Source organism: Camelus bactrianus, chromosome 10, assembly GCF_048773025.1.
Source record: "Camelus bactrianus isolate YW-2024 breed Bactrian camel chromosome 10, ASM4877302v1, whole genome shotgun sequence".
Taxonomy (NCBI): Eukaryota; Metazoa; Chordata; class Mammalia; order Artiodactyla; family Camelidae; genus Camelus; species Camelus bactrianus.
In genome coordinates, this window is record NC_133548.1 from 58868538 (window position 1) to 58888311 (window position 19774).

At 34.5% G+C, this 19774-nt stretch overlaps 1 protein-coding gene across 13 annotated transcripts in view; it reads left to right on the forward strand.

The window, feature by feature from the left end:
- Positions 1 to 19774, forward strand: part of TMEM135 (transmembrane protein 135) — a 271164-nt gene that overhangs the window by 96483 nt on the left and 154907 nt on the right. For 12 of the 13 annotated variants that reach the window (XR_012509763.1, XR_012509762.1, XM_045509053.2 and 9 more), the window contains one exon: positions 1655 to 1688. Coding sequence is in view for 11 of the 13 variants with exons in the window: in XM_045509053.2 (XP_045365009.1) it covers positions 1655 to 1688 (34 nt within the window). In the remaining 2 variants the exon portion in view is untranslated. Of the gene's footprint in view, positions 1 to 243; positions 303 to 1654; positions 1689 to 19774 lie in introns of those variants that run through there. The other variant, XM_045509063.2, reaches the window with a different exon arrangement.

Genomic DNA, 19774 nt, shown 5'->3' on the forward strand with positions numbered 1-19774 from the left:
TAACTTTTCTCGATATAACTTATTTAAAATAAGTACTATTAGAACATCTATGATTTAGAATCCGTAGGAACTATAAGATTGGTAAGAATTAGTAAGAACAATGTCAATTCATATGTACAAATCATAGACAAGAAGAACTAAAAAGGGGTCTTACACATCATCAGTGATTCTGAAATTCTTTTTCAGGGGAGCAATAGAATTCTGTTCTCTTGAGTTGCATTTCAGGACCTGCTGAAGAGGGACATTGTCTGGGGGAGTATGGCTCAATGGGTATGCCTGGACCCCTCCCCATTTCAAGCAGGGTGGGCCCAATATTATGTTTTATATATTGGTGATAAGTGTAAGTTTTTTTCTTTAAATAGGTTTCATGTTTAAAAACGTAAGTTATTTAACTAGTTTTCTTCCCATATTTTAATGACAAAGCTACAGAATTCTAGAGAATTAAACTTACCTGGAACCTGGATTTCCTAACTTCACTTCAGTGTTGTTCAGTTATATCATGCTGCCTCCATGTGGCTTCAGTAATATTAAAAATCCTATTAAGCCATTTTAAATGATGAACAATCAAAACTAAGCATGACTGGATCTGACATCAAGAAGATTTGACTGATGATGTTAATATCAACACCCGGCATTTAAATGAAAAGTGATTTGATTTTGGTACTTACCATGTTTTATACACAAGAAATCTTTTTCTTTGAGTAATAAAAATGTTTATAATTGAAACTCAAATAAATTTTTATAATTTTCAGATTTTTTTCCCTTGAACTCTTAAAACATTAAAGACCTCCTTCTGGGAGAACAGGATATATTTCATTTATGGTCTCATATGCAATATAAGTATAATAAAATGACTCAGGCATAAAATTGTTCTTATCTTTGAGTTTCTTACCTAAATTATCATTAGGTAGATTTAGTAAGTATGCAATTTTTCTGTCAAGTGAGTGTTCACAGAGCTTTTATTTATCCTTTGGTGTTAGAAAGTTCACTTAGTGCCTCGCTTTTCACTTAACAATGAAGTTAAAACAAGATAATTTAGTATGATTTGTCATGATATCTAAGGAACAGTTCCGTTGTGTGTGAAACAAATAGAATCCCTGAATTTTAGAAAATAAATTTGCACTTAGTTAGAATTGTTCCAGCCTTGACCTCTCGGCAAGATGAATTTGTTAGGTTTCTTCACTAAATTTAGAATTCTGTAGCATAAACATGGACTAGTAGCAAATTGTACCTCTCTTCCTATTAATAAGTAATGATAAAGCAATAATGATAAAGCAATAGTAATTTTTGAAATTGAGATATGATTGACATATAACATGATGTTAGTTTCAGGTGTAGAACTCAACGATTCGATATTGATATATACTGCAAAATGATTACCACAATAAATCTAGCTAACAATTACTAGGCAATAGTTATTTTAAAGAGAGAAATTAATGACCAGTAAACAGAGTGTTTAATGACTGCTGAACAGAATGAGTTGTACAATCTATTCAGATCCAACGATTAGGGTACTAAAAACTTAGTTCAGCATAATGTACCTCTTTTTCTCAACTCCGATAATTGCTTTGATAGATTTCTAAAAAAAATGATAAAGTGATTATTAAGTCACATTGATGCTTAGTCTCATTCTGTCTCTTAAAATTATTTGCAGGAGAGGGCTGCTCACAATTTATATGGCCAACTTGGTAAGTAATTCTTTTTTGTTTTGCTTTTGAGGTTTCTCCATGTGCTTTTTTTTAACCTCTTTTTTTTTTTTTTAAATCAAGTTCCCTTACAAGAGAAGGGAAAACCCCTTAAATTTGAGAATATTTTCTGTGTCTGTTTTTAAAGAATAGACTTAAATGTTTAAAATAGCCTTGCTGCTATCTCGTTCACTCCCGTCACATGGACTGAATTGCACTTATTTCAGGAGGAAAGTGATTCACTGCCCTGTGCCCTTCAAGATTCTTTTCTTTTAAGCTTCGATCTTCGTCTTTGATAGGATGTATATCTGTATCTGTATCCCTCTCTTTCTCTGTCTTTAATTTCATCTCATGCTCTGCTTCTGTTGCTAACTTCTTACGGGAAAAATGATTTAAGGATGAGCTTTTATGATGTACGTTCTTCTTGGACATCAGAATAGCATTGATTCTACCTCCAAATACTGAGTATATTTAATAATATAATTAGCCAGGCTTCTAAATTGTTAAGTTTAGAGAACTGACATTACTGTCTAGTTTGATGTGCTTTATGGTAAGTAAATAATCAAGGTTATGTAATTTTCATTGCCAAATTCATATTTTAAAAAACATCTATATTAAAATCTTTCAGAGTTGTTTAATGGAATTGATAGTCAACATTGAAAAATTCAATTAAGAAAAGAGAAATAATTATTTACCTAAGGATAGGTTTTTGAATTCTGTAGCAAGAGAGTTATATTTAGCAACTTAATTTCAGCTCTAAAATATTTAATTTTTACTCTGTGCTTACCATGTGTCAGTGACTGCGCTGTGTGCTGGAAGGCACGCTAGAGACAGTCCTTGTACTCCAGGAATTTGCTGTTGGGTAGAGTAGAAATAATGTCTGAAGAGGGCTGAAAGATGAATCACAGGGTGCCCTGGAAACTGTAATAGTAGCATCAAACTATTTCAGGTGCTGCCTTCCTTTCTTTTTTGTAAAAAAAACTTTGAAAATTATGTCGGCATGCTAGAATGCATTTGAGTTTTAATGCATTTTTTTCCCTTTAGTCATGCACCTGCTTTCCTATGCTACCACAGGGTGATACTTTAATACCCAAACGTTATATGTATTTATACATTTACCTTTAAGTTCTACGTAAACTTCCATAAACTATTTTTATGTTCCTTGATTTAGACTGTAAATACCTGGAGAGAAGGTACTTGATTTTGATTGATATGATCAATGTTGGAAAGTACCCTAAAAATACTGTATTTTTTTAGACTTTTTATTTTGAAATAATCATAGATTCATATTGCGGTTGTAAGAAATAATAGAGAAATATCGTTTACTCTCTACCTAATTTTCCTCAATAGTATTATCTCTTAAAAAATGAGAATAGTAGCAAAATTAGGACATTTACATTATTTACTGTGGTCAAGACAGAGAACACTTCCTTTACAGGCATTCTTCATGCTGCCCTTTTGTAGTTACGTTCACTTCTCTCTCACTCTAACCTCCCATCCCCCAACCTCTGGCAACCACTTATTTATTCTTTGTTTCTATAATTCTGTAATTTCTACAGCTGTTTCAAGAATTTTATATAAATAGAATTATATAGTACCTACTATTTGTCATTATCTATTTTCACTCAACATAATTCTCTGGAGATTATTTCAAGCTGTTGGGCTTATCAGTAGTTCATTCCTTTTTTATTGCTTAGTAATATTCCATGGTATGGCTGTACTAGTTTATTTAATTGTTCACCCATTGAAGGACATCTGGCTTGTTTCCATTTTTTGGCTATCAAAAATAAAGCTGCTATAAATATCCATGTGCAGGGTTTTGTGTGAACATGAGTTTTTATTTCTCTGGGATAAATGCCCAGGAGTGCACTTGCCAGGTGGTATGGCAGATGAATGTTTAGTTTTTAAAGGAACTGTTAAAACGTTTTCCAGAGTCACTGTACTATGTTGTTTTGATAGTATTTCAATTGTAGAGTAAACCTTTGAATTGTGTTCTTTCAAAATGGAAAACTTTTTGTGTGTGTTAGGGGAGTAATAACATTTATCTAAGTAGATTTGTGTTTTTTATGTCCAGATTAATACATTTCAGTATTAGAAAAGTTTTTCAGAAAATGCAGTATATGAATTGGCATTTTATCTTTTGTCAGCCGGTTTTAAAGGGTCTATAATTTAAAAACTTAATGAGATCGAAGGCTTTACACATGCACTTTACTATGTCCAAAGGAAAGTAAATTTTGTACATGATCTGTTCTGGATACTAATGATAAACTTAGTATCTTCATCTTCCCTTTCTCTAAATAGAGCCTTTTACTTTTACTATTGCTGTATAACTATTGCTATAGTAAGAGGGTGATTAGTGCAGAATAGGTAAGACTTTAAATATTTTCAGAGACTGAAAATAGCCTTAAGAAATAATTTTATTCTATAACTCTGTTACATTGCTCACTAGACTAAGCTGAGATTGTTGGCTTATTTTAACATCAACAACGAAAATTCTAAATTTCGGGAGGTTTTAAGAAAAGTATTTAGGTTTGTGTTTCTGATTTGGAAAGTACAGAAAAACCTGAAGAAGAAAGTGAAAATCATCTGTAATTTTACCGTGTAGTAATTACTTAACATTTTCATTTTTTTTTGTTCCCTTCCCTTTCCTCCAGTGTACATACATAAATGCACACAAATAGATGCACATTCACATTACCCATTATATACCCATTAAAAAATTGGAGGCATATTGTTTTGTGACATCTTTTGTTACTATGCCATATAATTTTAATTGCTCATGGTATTAAATAATCATTTTTTAGAGGGTCTAATCCTACCTTTTCACATACTTCTTGGTTATATTTTTATTACAGTGGGTTGGTTTTATACATATACACATATACACAGTCCCACTGAAAATGCTGGGAGATAATAAAATACTGTTTGTTCGTAATGGTATCATTTTGTTAGTTTTGGCTGTGACAGCTACCCATTCCTTAATTATTTTGACCAGAAAATGTCAAAGGCATTGCCATGCCTTTGAATGAATACCTGATAGAGAAATATGCAAAACTGGCTTCATACTGTCTTTATCATCTTTGTCTTTATTTTTATCAGGGACCAATTATTGAGTGCAAAACACTTTGGTAGGTATTTGGACACAAGTATCAGCCATAATTCTATCCTTGAAATTAATTTAGTTGAGGGAACAAGATATATCTAGATCTGAATTTTAGATGAATAGGTAATAAATAGTCCAAGATAGTAATATCCATGTCAAATATGTTGTTAGACAGTACAGTCTTTATAATTTTAGAAAAGGGAGTTAGCTTTGGGCTGGGGAAATCAGAGAAGGTTTTATGAATCACTTGGGACTTGAACCTCGAGGAAAGGAGAGGACTTGGAGGTAGCTGCATCTTAGGGACGTGACACTGGTGATCACAGGACAAAATTCTTGCCTTTCCGAGGATTGCAGGTTGGGGCCAAGGTTTAGGAAGAAAAAAAAATAAGCAACATTTGTTGATTATCTACTATTTAGGCACTGTTGGTAAAATTGGGGTTACCAAAATAAACAAGGTATAGTCCTTGCTTCCCAAGACCTTATACTTTACTGGGGGAGAGAGATGTAAACCAATGGAAGTAAACCTCATCTCTGTTTTTTGTTTTTGTTTTTTAACATTGATAGTTGTCTCAAAACAGAAAACAGTACAGTGCTTATACTATGTAGCTGTGAATATAAATTTTGCTAGTTGTGTTTATGTTAGTATCATAAGAAGCAGGTGACGAGCTATGTACTCTAAATAAGAGACATCTCTATTAATACTTCAGTTTTTATAAAACAAAAAATCTGTCGGGCTACTTTTATTATTCATGATATCTGTCAGTAAGCCCTGGTGAGTCTCATTTATTAGATATGTTTTTGGCCTCAGTGATTAATTAGCAGTTTTAAAAATTACCATGTCTTAAAATTTAATTAAAATTAATTTAGTTAAACGACATCTGAAAATGTCAGTCTTTCTTGTTACGTGTTAGCATATTTTGGAAGGAAAAGTGTACAGTTTAAAAATTGTACAGGTTTTTAAGATTTTTATAATTGATAGAGACTTAGTTGTTAAAGGGCAAAATGTATAAAAGTTATGCAGAAAAGGTATGACACAAAGAATGAAATATTTTCTCTGGCTTCTGCCCAAGATGTGCCTATAAAGTGATAGAAATGTTTTCCTGGGGCTAATATGCCACAACCAATTACCCACAAGAACACCAGCTGCTAGGATTCAGCTTTGCACAGTATGATTCAAAAGAGAACACAGAAGAGTTTGCGTTTACATGACTTCCCTTTATTTATGTTGGTTGTGACAATGACTGAATATTCTAGTCTTTCAAAATTCATTATATGCTGCTAACAGTTATTTAAGATGCGATGTCAAGAGTAGTTCATTTCTGTTTAGTTTGATTATAGTTTATGACATTTAAAAATCTTTCTTTTTAAGTTCTTTTGAAAACTTCTCTGCAGTTTCATTTATGCACTGGGCATTCAACAATGCATGCATTTTATAATTGTAAACATATATCTATCAGGCTTGTCTCTAGCATTTGTTTTTTAATTTTAAACACGCAGTGTCTGTGATTAAAACATGTGTATTTGATTTTTCAAACATAAGGTTTGAAAATGTTGATTCATATGTTTTCTTGTAAGGCCACTTCAATTTAATTAGATTTAGCAGGTAGTTATTATATGTCAGCTGTACTGGGCACATGAGGATACGAAAGAAATACAAAACGGACTATAAACTAGTTGGAGAAATTTGATAGATGAACTTGAAAAAAATAAACTGAAAGTATTAAATTCAAAAAACAATTATAAATACTCTCTCTCAAATTGCTCCCCTAAGCTTTCCTTTTGCAGCAAATGACATCAACCATCCATCCAGTTGCTCAGGCCAAAAACTTAGGAGTTTTAACTCTTTTCTCCTTACGCCTTTGGTCCAGTCCATCATGAAATCTTATTCTACTTTGAAAATATACTCTGGATCATACAGTGACTCATTACCTACACAGTTACAACCACAGTCTGAGCCCCAGCATCTCTTGCCTGAGCTATCTGAATAGCCTAACTGGTTTACATCTTCCCACCCTTGCCTTCTTATACAGCCTGTTTTCCACAGCCATCAGAGTCATGGAAAATGCAAATTAGAGCTTACTGATCTTCTGCTGAAAATTCAAAAGAGCCTTCCCTTCCCACCTCTCACTGCACCCCGAATACAATTCAGATGTCTAACAAAGCCACTACCTCTCTGACTCTGTCTACTGTTTCTTCTCATTCTTTGCACTGGATTTCTTTTTGTCTGTGGAATGCTTGAAGCTTGTTATTCCTTTACAGCCTAGCACTTGCTTTTCTTTTTGCTTAGAAATCTGTTTCCTTAGGTTTTTCTTGGCTGCCGTCTTTTCCTTATGTCGTTCCTAACCCAGTGTCACCTCCTGAGAGAGCCCTTCCTTACTCGCGTAGTTAAAGCGGCTTCCCCTCACCCCTCTAACTTGTAATCTTATCTTTTTTCATGGCACTTATAAGTACTGAAATTTTCTTACTTGTTTGTTAAGTTGTTTTTCTTCCCTCACTGTATATAAGCTGCTTAAGGACAAGGACTCTTGCTTGTTCACTGACATTTCCCTATTACCTATAAAGAGTGTTTAGAATATCATGTATGCTAAATGAACAATTTTGAATGAATGGAGATTGGGAACAAATACTCTGGAAAATGGCAAAGCTGAGAGAGAATGACCCTTCTCTATGTTGGTGAACAAAATATCTGTTCTCCCTACCCCAATCTGTTAGCCTTGAGACACAAGTCCTTTAGGCCAAGTAAATTACCTTGTTTTCCCAGAGGAAGGTAAACAAAGGGGCAAGTGGATCTGTCCTCAGTTGAGTTCCTGAGCTAGCAGATTCCTTTGTTGGAAGCTTTCTTACAAGTACCAGGATTAGGGCTAATGCTCCTCTCTGTTCTTACTCTGACTCTTTCAGTCACACTGAGGGATGTGTTTCTGGTACTCAGTATAACATTAGCCAATGTTGAGCTCTTCATTTTGTAGAAGCTGAGATACTTTGCTATCCAAGGTGAATAGGTTCCTTGAAGTTGCCATGGTCTTCTTGATGACAGAGGCACACATAGAGGGGGACTTGTGAGCGTGAAAAGGGGAATTATTAGAGACTCTCTATTTTTTTTATTGGACAATTTCATACTGTCATTTGAAGATCTGCCCATATTGTTGGTATTATTTACTTTGAACTTGACACCCTGTTTTCAGGACCTGTGTGTGTTGCTTCCGGCTGCTGCGTAGTGTGCTAGAATATCCATCCCCTGTATGTACTTTATAACAGCTTTATTGAGATACAAGTTACATACCATAAAATTTACCCTTTTGCGCTAAAAACCACTGGAATGTAAGCTTCATTCACAGAGTGGCTTTTAGTACATTCACAGAGTTGTGCAACCATTATCACTCTAATTTTAGCATACTTTGTCTGCTACGTTTTACATGTTCATTCTTCCAGTGATAGATACTCAGATTGCTTCCAGCATCTCAATATCACAAACAGTATGGTGCTGGACATCTTTGTACATGGCTGTTTTGTGAATTTCTCTGGGTGTGCATGGATGAAAACTAAGAAGATGGATTTTAGATCATGTACTTTCTGATAAAAGGGCAGAATGATTTGGAATGTGAGAACATATCATTATTCTAGTTGCCAGCTGGAGGTAGGTTTATTGGTACTTCAGGCGATAATTCTAACTTGTGCTTCTTTGTCCTGTGTTTCTATCTGAGTAAGTTAATTATTCATCCTAAGGATTTCAGGTTTGGAGGTTGACTTTGAAACTAGTAGGTTCTCTGCTATAAGTGGCTTGAAGGACCACCACAGGGTCAATTAGGCCAAAAGAAAAAAGGGTGCAGTTTTCCTTTGGGCATGAGTTTTTATCATAACTAGTCAGTCTTTATACACCTTTATTTTCTGTTTGTCTTGTAAAGATAATACAAAATATATGTCAAAAAATTGAAAAACAAATGTAAAGAAAAATTATTTAAAAAAAACAGATGTGAAGGAGCAGAAATTTACATGGGACTATAAATAAAAGAGACAAAGGAAAACAGCATATAAGAGAAGAAAATGGAAAATAAAAAACAACCCATATAGTAAACATTTGGCTTTTGTTGGTACCTGGAGGGAGATGTGGCTCCTCTTTGCTGCTGGGTGGTCATGATCTGTACTGACACCCCTCGTGGGGACAGCGGAGCAGAGGCCCAGTTCCAGCTGGTGGTGGGGATGCATGTCTCGGCTCTCAACTTGGTCTCCCCTGACTCCTCCCCACTGAGGGTGTTAGGGTGCCCTGTTACAGCCTTGTGAGGGCGGAAGTCTAGGCTCTCCACTTGGTCACTGCTGATGGGGTTGGGCCACAGTTTTTTCCTGTGGTGTTTACCTGGAGTAGAGTGGTTATGGTCTAAATGTTTCTGTTTTGATAGGCTGCCCTTTTCCTGGTCCTTTAGGAAGACAGAGCAGGTTTCTGCCTGTGCCTGTTAGCATTTCTGGCTTGCAGGCTTCTTCAACTCCAAGACTGGGATATACAAGGCAAAAAGAAAACCAGGTACTCACCACCATGTCAGTCTTTGGATCTCAAGGTCTCTAGATGGTCCGCCTTCTTCTTTCCACCTTGCAGTCTTTAAATGTTTGTTTTATATATAACATCCACGGTTTTTAGTTGTAATTAATAGGAGAAATAGGCAAAGTATGTATACCTGATCTTCCCGGAAGCAGAAGTCCTTCACATATAAGTTTTGTGTAGTAGTCAGAAATAATCAAGTACGCAAGGGAACAAGGCACCAAGATCAAGATCTGGCAGAAAAAATAACAGACACAGACCTTCAAGACTACGTGTATCAGAATTATCTGAAAATGTAAAAAACGAGTGTGTTTAAATGTTTAACATAAAAGATGACTTTTGATTCAGGTCAGATTGGAATAACAGGAAACAGATTTACTTTTCTGCCTGAAACAACAAAAATAATTGAAACAACAGTTCTTAAGACATTGTACCTTAAGCAGTGAAGGATGGTGACCCCTGAAATGTTAGACGCTAGTGAGATGAGCCCTGTGATTGCTTGGCTTCCTACCTGGAGAGCATTGCTAGGCCAGGGAGCAGGAATATGGAACTGGGGCAGAGCCTGGCTCTGTCCCAGGGTTGGCAAGGCACAGCTAGGAGTCCAAGGAGACATGGTGGCTAGAGTTTGCATGTAGCAGAGGAGAAAGGGAGAGAGCTCCCGCGGTGTACAGAGGGTCGCAGAATACTCAGCTCAGTTCTGATTAGTGCGTGCATGTGAGAAATCTGCCTGAAGCTGGGGAAAGAACCAGCCAAACCCACTAGAGAGAAGAGTCCTCTGAGCTCATGCAGGGCTAGGAATAGTTGCTATTCCCACCGTTGAGGGTAGAAGATTTAATAATTCACAGGGCAATGGGAAGATTATTTAGAAGGGTTTTACCTCAGTGTGGGGCAGAGGTTAGTCCTACACTAAACACTGTTCTGGCCTCAAAAAGAAAAAAAAAAAAAGCAAGGCGTGAAAGGATCTATATCTGCAAGCGAATCTAATGTAGATAAAATTTATGTTAGTACAAAAAAAATATACAGCACCCAACAAGGTAAAATTTACAATGTCTGGCATACAATAAAAAATTACTAGGCATGAAAAGGATCAGGAAAATATGACCCATAATGATGATGAGAAAAATCAAACATTTGAAATCAAAGCAGAAGTGACACCTACAACAGTATCAGTAGACAAGGCATCAAGACAGTAATGTTACTGTATTCCATATACTCAAGAAGCTAGGGGAAATATTAAGCATGTTAAGCAGAGATATGGAAGATAGAAAAAAAAAAACCCAAAATAAACTTCCAGAGATGAAAGCTATAAAACCTGAGATGAAAAATACACAGAATAGGATTAATGGCATGGCAGACTTTGCAGAAGAAAAAGATTACTGAACCTAAAGGCATAACAATAGAAACTATCCAAAATGAAACACCAAGGGAAAAATTTTAAAACTGTGAACAGAATATTAGTGACCTTATAGGATAACTTGAATTGGCCCAATATGCATACAGTTGGAGTTGCTACAAGAGAGAGGGTGTGTGGTCAGGAAAACATTTGGAGAAATAATGGCTGAAAATGTCCCAAACTTGATGAAAACTAAACTCTTATCCAAGAACCTAGATAAACCTCAAACACAAGGAACATGAAGGAAATTAATCATGTTATAGTCAGTTAAACCAGTGATAAAGAGAAAATCTTGAAAGTCAGAGAAAAGAGAAATATTTTATACAGATGAACAGAGATTATAGTGACAGCAAATTTCTCACTGGGAATAATACATATGAGAAGATGGTTGGTTAAGCAACGTCTTAAAGTACTGAAGAAAAAGAACTGTCAGTGTAGAATTGTACACCCAGCAAAACATCCTTACAAAACAAAAGCGAAATAAAGACTTTTTTTAAGACATACAAAAGCTGAAAGAATTTATCACCAGCAGGTCTGTACTAGAGGAGATGTTAAAGTTTGTGAAGAAGTTTTCAGAAAAATGGTAGTAGTTGGAAATCTAGGTTTACACAAAGAAATGAAGAGACTGGAAATGGAAACTACCTGGGTAAATATTAAAGATACTTTTCGTATATATATCCCTTTATAATTGGCTGCAAAAATAATAGTTTGAGAGAGTTATAACATGTAAAAGTAAAGTGTTTAACAGCAATAATACAAAGTTCAAGAGGAAAGAAATGGAAGTATAATGTCAAATTTTTATATTGTATGGAACATTGTATAATGTCATTTGAAGGTAGACTGATAAATTTAAGATGTATATTATAAACCTCAGATCAGCCCAGCTTAATGTAACCTACAAGAAGTTGCTTTAAAAGTTAAAGGGACAAAAAAATTTTAAATAGAGGGAAACAGGTTAAAAGTAAAAAGTTCAAAAAAAGATATCTCATTCTAACTAGAAGTAAGCTGCAGGGGCTATAAACTGGACATAGTAGATTTCAGAGCAAAGCGTATTACCAGAGAAAAAGAGGGTCATTTCTTAACAGTAAAAGGGCAAGTGAATTAAGAGGAAGTCATAATATTCCTAAATGTCTATGTGTCTAATAACAGAGCTTCAAAATAAAGCAAAAACTGACAGAATTGCAGTGAGAAACACACAAATTCACAATTATACTTGGAGATTATAGCATCCTTTGTCAATAACTGACATAGAAGGTAAGAAGAAAATCATTAATGATACAGAAGCCTTGATAAACACTGTTAACTAACTTGACATCATTGATATTTATAGGCCATTCTACACAACAGTATGGAGTGAATGTTATTTTTGAGTGCCATCAAGGCTGCCCATATTCTGGGCTACAAAACAAGTCTTAAAGGATTCAAGTCATACAATTCGTTGTTTGGCCTCAATGAAATTAAATTAGAAACTAGTAACCAAAAGATATCTGGAAAATTCTCAAATATTTGAGAACTGTTGTGCTTCAGAGGATATCGAAAGTGAAGCTAGAAAGTGTTTTGAACTGAATGAAAAAGCAGACACAACACTCAAAATTTGTGATATATATTTACTGTCTACTTAGAGGGACATTTTATAGCAGTAAATGCCCGTTTAGAAAAAAAGAAGCAAGGTCTCAAGTCAATGACTTCAGTTTCCACTTTAAGAAAAAACTAGACAAAGAAGAGCAGGTAAACCCAAAGTAAGCAGAAGTTAGAAAATAATAAATATTAAAGTGGAAATAAGTGAAAAAAAAAACAAAGAAAAAAATCAACATACCCCAAGCTAGTTCTGAGAAAATGAATAAAACTGATAAATTTGAAAGCCAGACTGATGAGGAAAAAAAGAGAGAAGATACAAATTACCAGTGTCAGGAATAAGAGAGGTGATACCAATATAGATTATGCAGGTAGGAAAGATACAATAACTTGATATTTTGAACAAGTTTATGCCTTTATAACATATTGACTATATTGTCCATATTGACAACTTAGGTGAAATGGTTATATTTCTTGAAAGATACAAACCACTAAAACTCACTGAAGAAGAAACAGATAACCTGATCAGCCCTGCATTTATTAAAGATATTGGATTTGGAATGAAAATTCTTTTCCCAAAGAAAATTCCAGGCCTAGGTAGCTTCCCTGTAGAGTTTTAATATTTAAAGAAGAATTAATAACAATTCTACTCATTTCACTCAAACTGTATCAGAAAGTTGAAGAGAAGTAATCACTTCCAGATTTGTTGTGAGACCAGCATAATTCTGATACCAAAACAAGACAGACACATTACAAGGAAACTACGGACTTAATATCCTTCATGCATTTAGATATAGTATTCTTAGCAAAATTTTAGCAAATCAATCCAGTATTATATTAAAAGAATAATATACCATGACCAAGTGAGGTTTAGCCGGGGATTAAAGTTTAGCTTAACATTCGGAAGTCAATGTAATTCATCATTTTACAGACTTAAAACATAAACATCTCAATAGAGTCAGAATAAACTTTTGACAAAATTCAACATCCATTTCTGATTAAAATTCTTATAAAACTAGATCAGTGGTGTTCAGTCAGGAGGAGTGATTTTGTATCCTAGGAGTGATTGATATTGGCAATATCTGATCTGGAGATATTCTTGATTCTTATGACTGAGTGAATGGTACTGGCATTCATTAGTTTGAATCCTGGTTTACCATTTACTAGCCTTTGTCTCAGTTTCCTCATCTGTCAAATGGAATAATTAATATATCATTTTTATAATTATTATAAAGATTACTATGATCCAAGAGGAATAAGAGGCCTTTAAACATAACATTTCTTTACTGTGATAATCATTCTAACAAATAAGAAAAGTCAAGTAATTTAAAGAAATATTTGATTGCACATAGAGCTCTATTTTTTACTGCTTTTTAAGATATGTGTGTATATACCTACATATGTGTAATTATGTTATATTAAAATGGTTAGCTAGTTAAGGATACACTTTAACATTGTAGACATTGTTCCAAAGAGGAAATAATATCTGGGTTATTAGCACTGCATAGTCATTTTCATAATATGCGATTTGTTTCCCAAAATGCTTGCTTGAAAGCTGATGTGAAAGTAGGTTCTGGGACCCAGACCTGCCATAGATGCCTTATTTACTGGAGTCTAGGTGTTCACTTTCCTAGTTCTGCATTCTTTTACTAAATCTAGACTATACAAGTCATTGTTAATGAAGTCTGGAAGTATAGCTGTCCTTAACATGGCTGTGGGGTGTTTATAGATCAGCACTAGGATGTGGCACTCTTAGCAAGGGTGAAGACAGAAGAAACCTGAGTTTATTTTTTACCTTCTCTTCGCTTTCCTTAAATAAGCCAAGAAATATTTGTTGAGGGTATATTTTTTTGTCATGAATTTAAAGGGAAAAAATGAAAGCAGTGTGATTTTTTTTAACCTTTCATATATTTAATTTATTTTCTGTATTTTTTGTATCTTTTTTCTTTTTCTTTTCTTTTCTTTTTTTTTTTTTTTTCTTTTTTCTTGAAATAAGCTTTTCAGAGTTTGGGATTTTGTTTTCTACTTCTGTCTTTCCTGTAGGAATAACCAGGATGCTTTGTATTCAGTGACTAATACCTGCATAGTATCATGTTTATCTGTTGCTTTAAGAAATGCTTTTCCCATACTGTTTTTCATTTAACATACCAGAACCACCGTGTTAAATAGGCATGATAGCTTTCATTATCCATTTATAGATTATGAAAATGGAGTATGGAAGGATATGTGACTTCTGAACTCGTATTGATATATGATAAGGTAATATTGAAAACTCAGGTTTTAACTGGGTTTAGTGCTTTTTCTAGGCTACTGTATCCTACCTAAATGTTGTTGATTGATGACCTATTAATATCTAGACTTTATAAATGGATATTAAGAAGCAATCCTTAAATGTGGCAACATTTGCAGTACAGAGCACGATTGTTTTCATTTGTGGTCTTTTAATGAAGGTTAAATCTGGAGGTCTGGAATGTAATGACGGTATTTAAAAAAATTTAGCACTGCTATGACAGCTTTAGGCAGTAGCCTGGGATGTTAACTCAGTACACTTCTGTGTTAAATCATTTTATGTCACTTTGGTCAAGAAGGTAAGCATTAATTGTATTTCTAGGAATTAAACTATTCAAGTGTGTTGCATGTTTAAGACCAAAGGAAAAGTAATTTATGTTTATTTAGCCAATGATTTAAGTCCTTAAAAAACTTCTTTTACTAGTTGACTAAACTTTAAAAAAATTTCTTTTTATTGAAGTATAGTTGATTTGCAGTGTTGTGTTAGTTTCAGGTGTACAGCAAAATGATTCAGTTATATATATACATCTATATGTTCTTTTTCAGATTCTTTTCCATTAAAGGTTATTACAAGATATTGAATAGAGTTCCTTGTGTATACAGTAGATCTTTGTTGTTTATTTTATATATATTAATCCCAAACTCCTAATTTATCTCCTCCCTGGCTTACTAAATTTTGTAGCTCCTAGTCATCTAACTACATTACTGGGTTTTTGTGATTTTTGTATGTTTCTAGTACTTTGATATCCAACAATATGATTTAATGTAACATTTGATCATTTTAAAAAGTAGAAGCAAAGAACTATGTCTTTTGTAGTGTGGTATTTATCATGCTCATTTCTGTTGTAAGATACAAATTTAATTACAAGGCTAAATATCATCTTTTAATCATCTATATAAAATTATTAAAATACTTAAATCACCCTTAAAGGAAATTTAAAGGTGAGGAATAAAAACACATTTACTTATTCAAGGGCTTAAATACCTTAATTTTAAAATAATGCATTTTATGTTAAATTTTTTGGAGGGAAAGATATAGGTTCTCCATTTACTAAATTATATGACTGAATGACATGTGATAAGAGGTGTCTGTGATTGTTTTTTCTATCAGTAAATCTTGTACCATTTAGTGGTACCTCTTAGCAATTTTCATAAACATAATATGAGCTTAAACTGACAACTAATTGTATTGCACGTTAGAAATGATATGCTGTTTGAGAAATTACATTTAGATGTATCCTACAACATACAGGTTCTGGAATTCTTTGCATTCTGGCGTAAGATACACTAATTGGTTCAATAAAGTGAGCAGTAAATGAAGAAATTTAAGAGATATAAATGGGTTTAATGTGTAGGAGAAAAATAGCTCATTTGGAATATGTCTCTAAGGCATGCCCTTCACACCTCTAATAACAATTAACAAAGTAGAGGATGAAAAGCCCTGGCCCTGCTTGTAAATGCCGTTTGGTGAAAGACAGTGGACTTTGCTGTTTTCATTTTGCTGAAAAAGCTACAGGAGGCAGGTAAGGACTACTTTTCCTAAAACTTGATCTTGCATTTGTGAAGAAGTATTTATTTAAAGAAAAGTAGAAAAAAAAAAGGGGGGGAGGGGGAAGGAGGAAAAAAAGGCATTTACTCTAAAATGTAGTTTGGCCACAGGGACCTGAATCTGTCACATCTGGCGTTTATTATTTTACATCTACAATTTTTTGTTGTTTTTGTTCAATGTTTAATATAAATAGAAGTTCAATAAAGATATTTTAAAGATTTAACTCTGTTCTCTAAAACCAATAGTTGTGACAGGATCTGGTTTAATGTTAAATTGACTTTCTGTCCCTGAAAGTGTGGCAGCAACCTGGTACAGGTCAAGAGACAGAAAACAGAAGAATGGAAGGCACACTGGTGTGGAATTGGGAGACTTAAATCCTGGTATCAGTTTTCACACCAGTTAGAGTTCACGTTACTTGACTCTGTGGCCCCTGGTTTATTAGTCTGGGAACACTGAGATCTTTTCAGTACTTTCCAGTACCACTTCAGTGCTTTGTTTTTTTTTTTTTTTTTTTTTTTTTATCACGAAGAAAGACTTTTGAGCCACTGCTGCTGACTTATTGGTTGTATGATGACCTTGGTCAAACCATTTTGTTTCTACTTCCCCAATCTTTGCAGCTGTGAAATTGGGATCACAGTAGTGCCTACCTCATGGAATAATATGGTGAAAATTAAATAAGCTGATGCATATAAAAGGCTTACTAGTGAATAAGAAGGTCTCAATAATGTTTGTTTTTATTGTTATTTTTGTCATTGTTGTTGTGACTGTGATTTTGACCATGTCTGTGAAAATCTTCACAGCATGAAAACCCTTATCAAAGGTGTATCTTTGGAAAACTTGTGTACCATAAAGGCAGCGAGGTTCCTTAGGTTTAGAACAAAGTCTTCACACTTTAATCTGATCTTGTAGAATCTTGATAGAGAGCTCAACTAAATTGAGGTATCTAAAAAAATTTAATTCCCTTTCTCCTTTCTTTCCCTATAAGGTGGTGATTAGGTGAAGTAGTGATTAGAGGAAGAACAGTTGATGTTCTGTTTTATATGGTTTTAGTAGGTTTGAATTAGAAATGAAAAAATATAGTCATTGACAATACTGTTTGGTAAATTATATTTACCGTCCTTCCTCCAGAGAGCTCAAAACATTTTAAAGATGTAACTCAACATTTTATAGATACTACTTTAATTATCTCTCTTTTCCTGAGGTGAAATGTGGAAAGTGTGAGAGTTGAGAATATTTCTCATATCTGAGGGATTTGGAAGTGCTAAAATGTTTTCACTCTTAGGGAAATTGTTTCTCTTATGATGTGGCTGTTATAAAAAAATCCTAAAAGTAATTTGTCCTGAAATTATCAGGTAAGTAAGATAAAGATTTTCTGCTTGTATGCAAAAAAAAAAAAAAAAAAAAAAAAAACCAAACAAACAAGGAAAACCTGAACTATTGTGCGACATCAGAGTCTGATTATAGACGAATCAGAGACATTATTATTAGGTATCTGAAATACAGATTGCAATACAGAGAAGATGTCACCTGGCAACAAGCTGTCTCCTAAAAAGAGAAAGAAACCATTCAAGCATGTCCTTGATGATGGGCTGGGTGCAGTCCTTTGTCCTTTCCTCCTTTCTCTCAAATTTCAATGAAGTGGTAGCAAACATTTGCAGAAAGGGAGATGCCTTTAAGAGTATTGGAAGAGACTTGAGATTTTAATGAATTTCTGGAAATTGGAATTCTAACTCTAATAACTAAAATCTATTATAACTGAAAATCCAGGGAGGAGTAGACCACAGTCTGGCACTCACAGGTGCATGCTGCTGGGGAGGCTGGGACCATTCTCCGTGGTAGAACTCTGGAGAGACCTCAAACTGGGAGCATGAATAAGAGCAGGAATCAGCAGGAGTATATCTGGAAAAGCAGAGTCATTTCCCATAAGTAGTGGGATGGAGTCCGGGTAACTTTGTCCAAGAGTAAAATTTATTAAGGGATTTTGAGCACCTGGGTAGCCTCTCATTCTTGACTTTCTTACCTGCTCAATATTTATTCTGTTCAAGTGACGTCTACCAATCGGTATTCCTAGTTATGTATATAGTTCACAGTTGGCTTCCTATTCAGAGGAAAAGAGTGTTGGACAAACCACCCCTTAAGTGCAGTGGCCACTTCTGATGTGTATGTGTTTGTGTATCTTCCTAGTTTTTCATTCATAAACATGAATATACAACCAAGTTTCACCAGGCATTTGAAGAAAATGAATGACATGAATAGCTCATCTTGAATAAACAATTGATTTTGGAGAAAACAGTTTAGGAATAAGAGCAAATCTGGAAAAAAAAAAGAATTCCTTCAGAGAATTTTGAGAAAATATAGCAATCAAAAAACAAGAATGTATTTTTTGGTAAAAGAAGCAGTTAGAGAAATAAATTATTCTGAGAAGTAAAAAGTATGATTGATTTAGAAAAACCCATAAAAATGAAAGGCTGAAAGATTAAGCAGAGGTTATTATGCAGAAAATAGAGTAAAAGCTGTAGATGGAAAACACTGAAAGATACACTAATAGATACAGTAGACTGTGATTAATTAGGAGTTCAAGAAAGAGAAAATAGGAGAGTGGCAGGTAGGGCTCTCTAAGGGCATAAAAGGAACACAGGTCCTATTCACCATGTCCTCGACTCCATCAGGAAGCCTGCCTTGGAGTTGCTGGGGATGCTTTGCCTGCAGATTTCCCAGTTGACCCATGGACAGCCTCAGTGTGCTGTGCCCCTCACCCACACATGCCCTCACCCTATAGTTGGCTCCTGGTGTATGCTCCTGATGGTAGTGAGAATGACCCTTTGCAGATGGCTGGTAAGCATGTGCAGAAAGCTGGCCTGACTCTGTGGGCCTGGGAGAAACCATAGACTTGAGCATTCAGCACAACCCTAGGGAAAACATGAAGGAAGTTGGCTCTGTAGGAGTGAGAGAAGGCATACACGCTTAAGAATTCTTCCATAAGAAGGAACAAAAAGACTAGAGCAGGCATACCCATAGAAGAGTTCTGTGAAAGCCTCAGAATTCCTAGCAGGGCTGAGAGAAGGTGTTTCTCTCCTGAAGCAAGTCAGTAAGGAATGGAGAAGGTGGCTGCTTTTTCAGTTGTGAAGTCAATAATATAAACTTTAAGGGGAGTGAAAAATCAAGGAAAAATGACACCACCAAAGGAACACAGTTTTCCAGTAACCAACCTGAAGAAATGAAGATTTGCAGCATGCCAGATAAAGATTTCAAAATAACTGTTTTAAGAGAGCTCAGTGAGCTAATAAGAAAACGTAGAAAGACAGTTCAGTGAAATCAGGAAAACCATATATGGTCAAAATGAGAGATGTAACAGAGAGGAATCATAAAAAAGAACCAAATTCTGGAGTTGAAGAGTCAGTGAATGAAATGAAAATTGCAGTAGAAATCGTTAGCATTGGACTGGATTAAGCAGAAGGAAGAATCTGTGAAGTAGGAGATAGGACCTTTTGAAATTATCAAGTTAGAGGAAACCAAAGAAAAATGAGTAAAAAAGAGTAAAGAAAATCACAAAGTGACAAATGGGATAATGTTAAAAGAAATAATCTATGTATTATTGAACTGTCAGAAGGAGAAAAGAAAAAGCAGAAAGCTTATTTAAAGAAAAAAT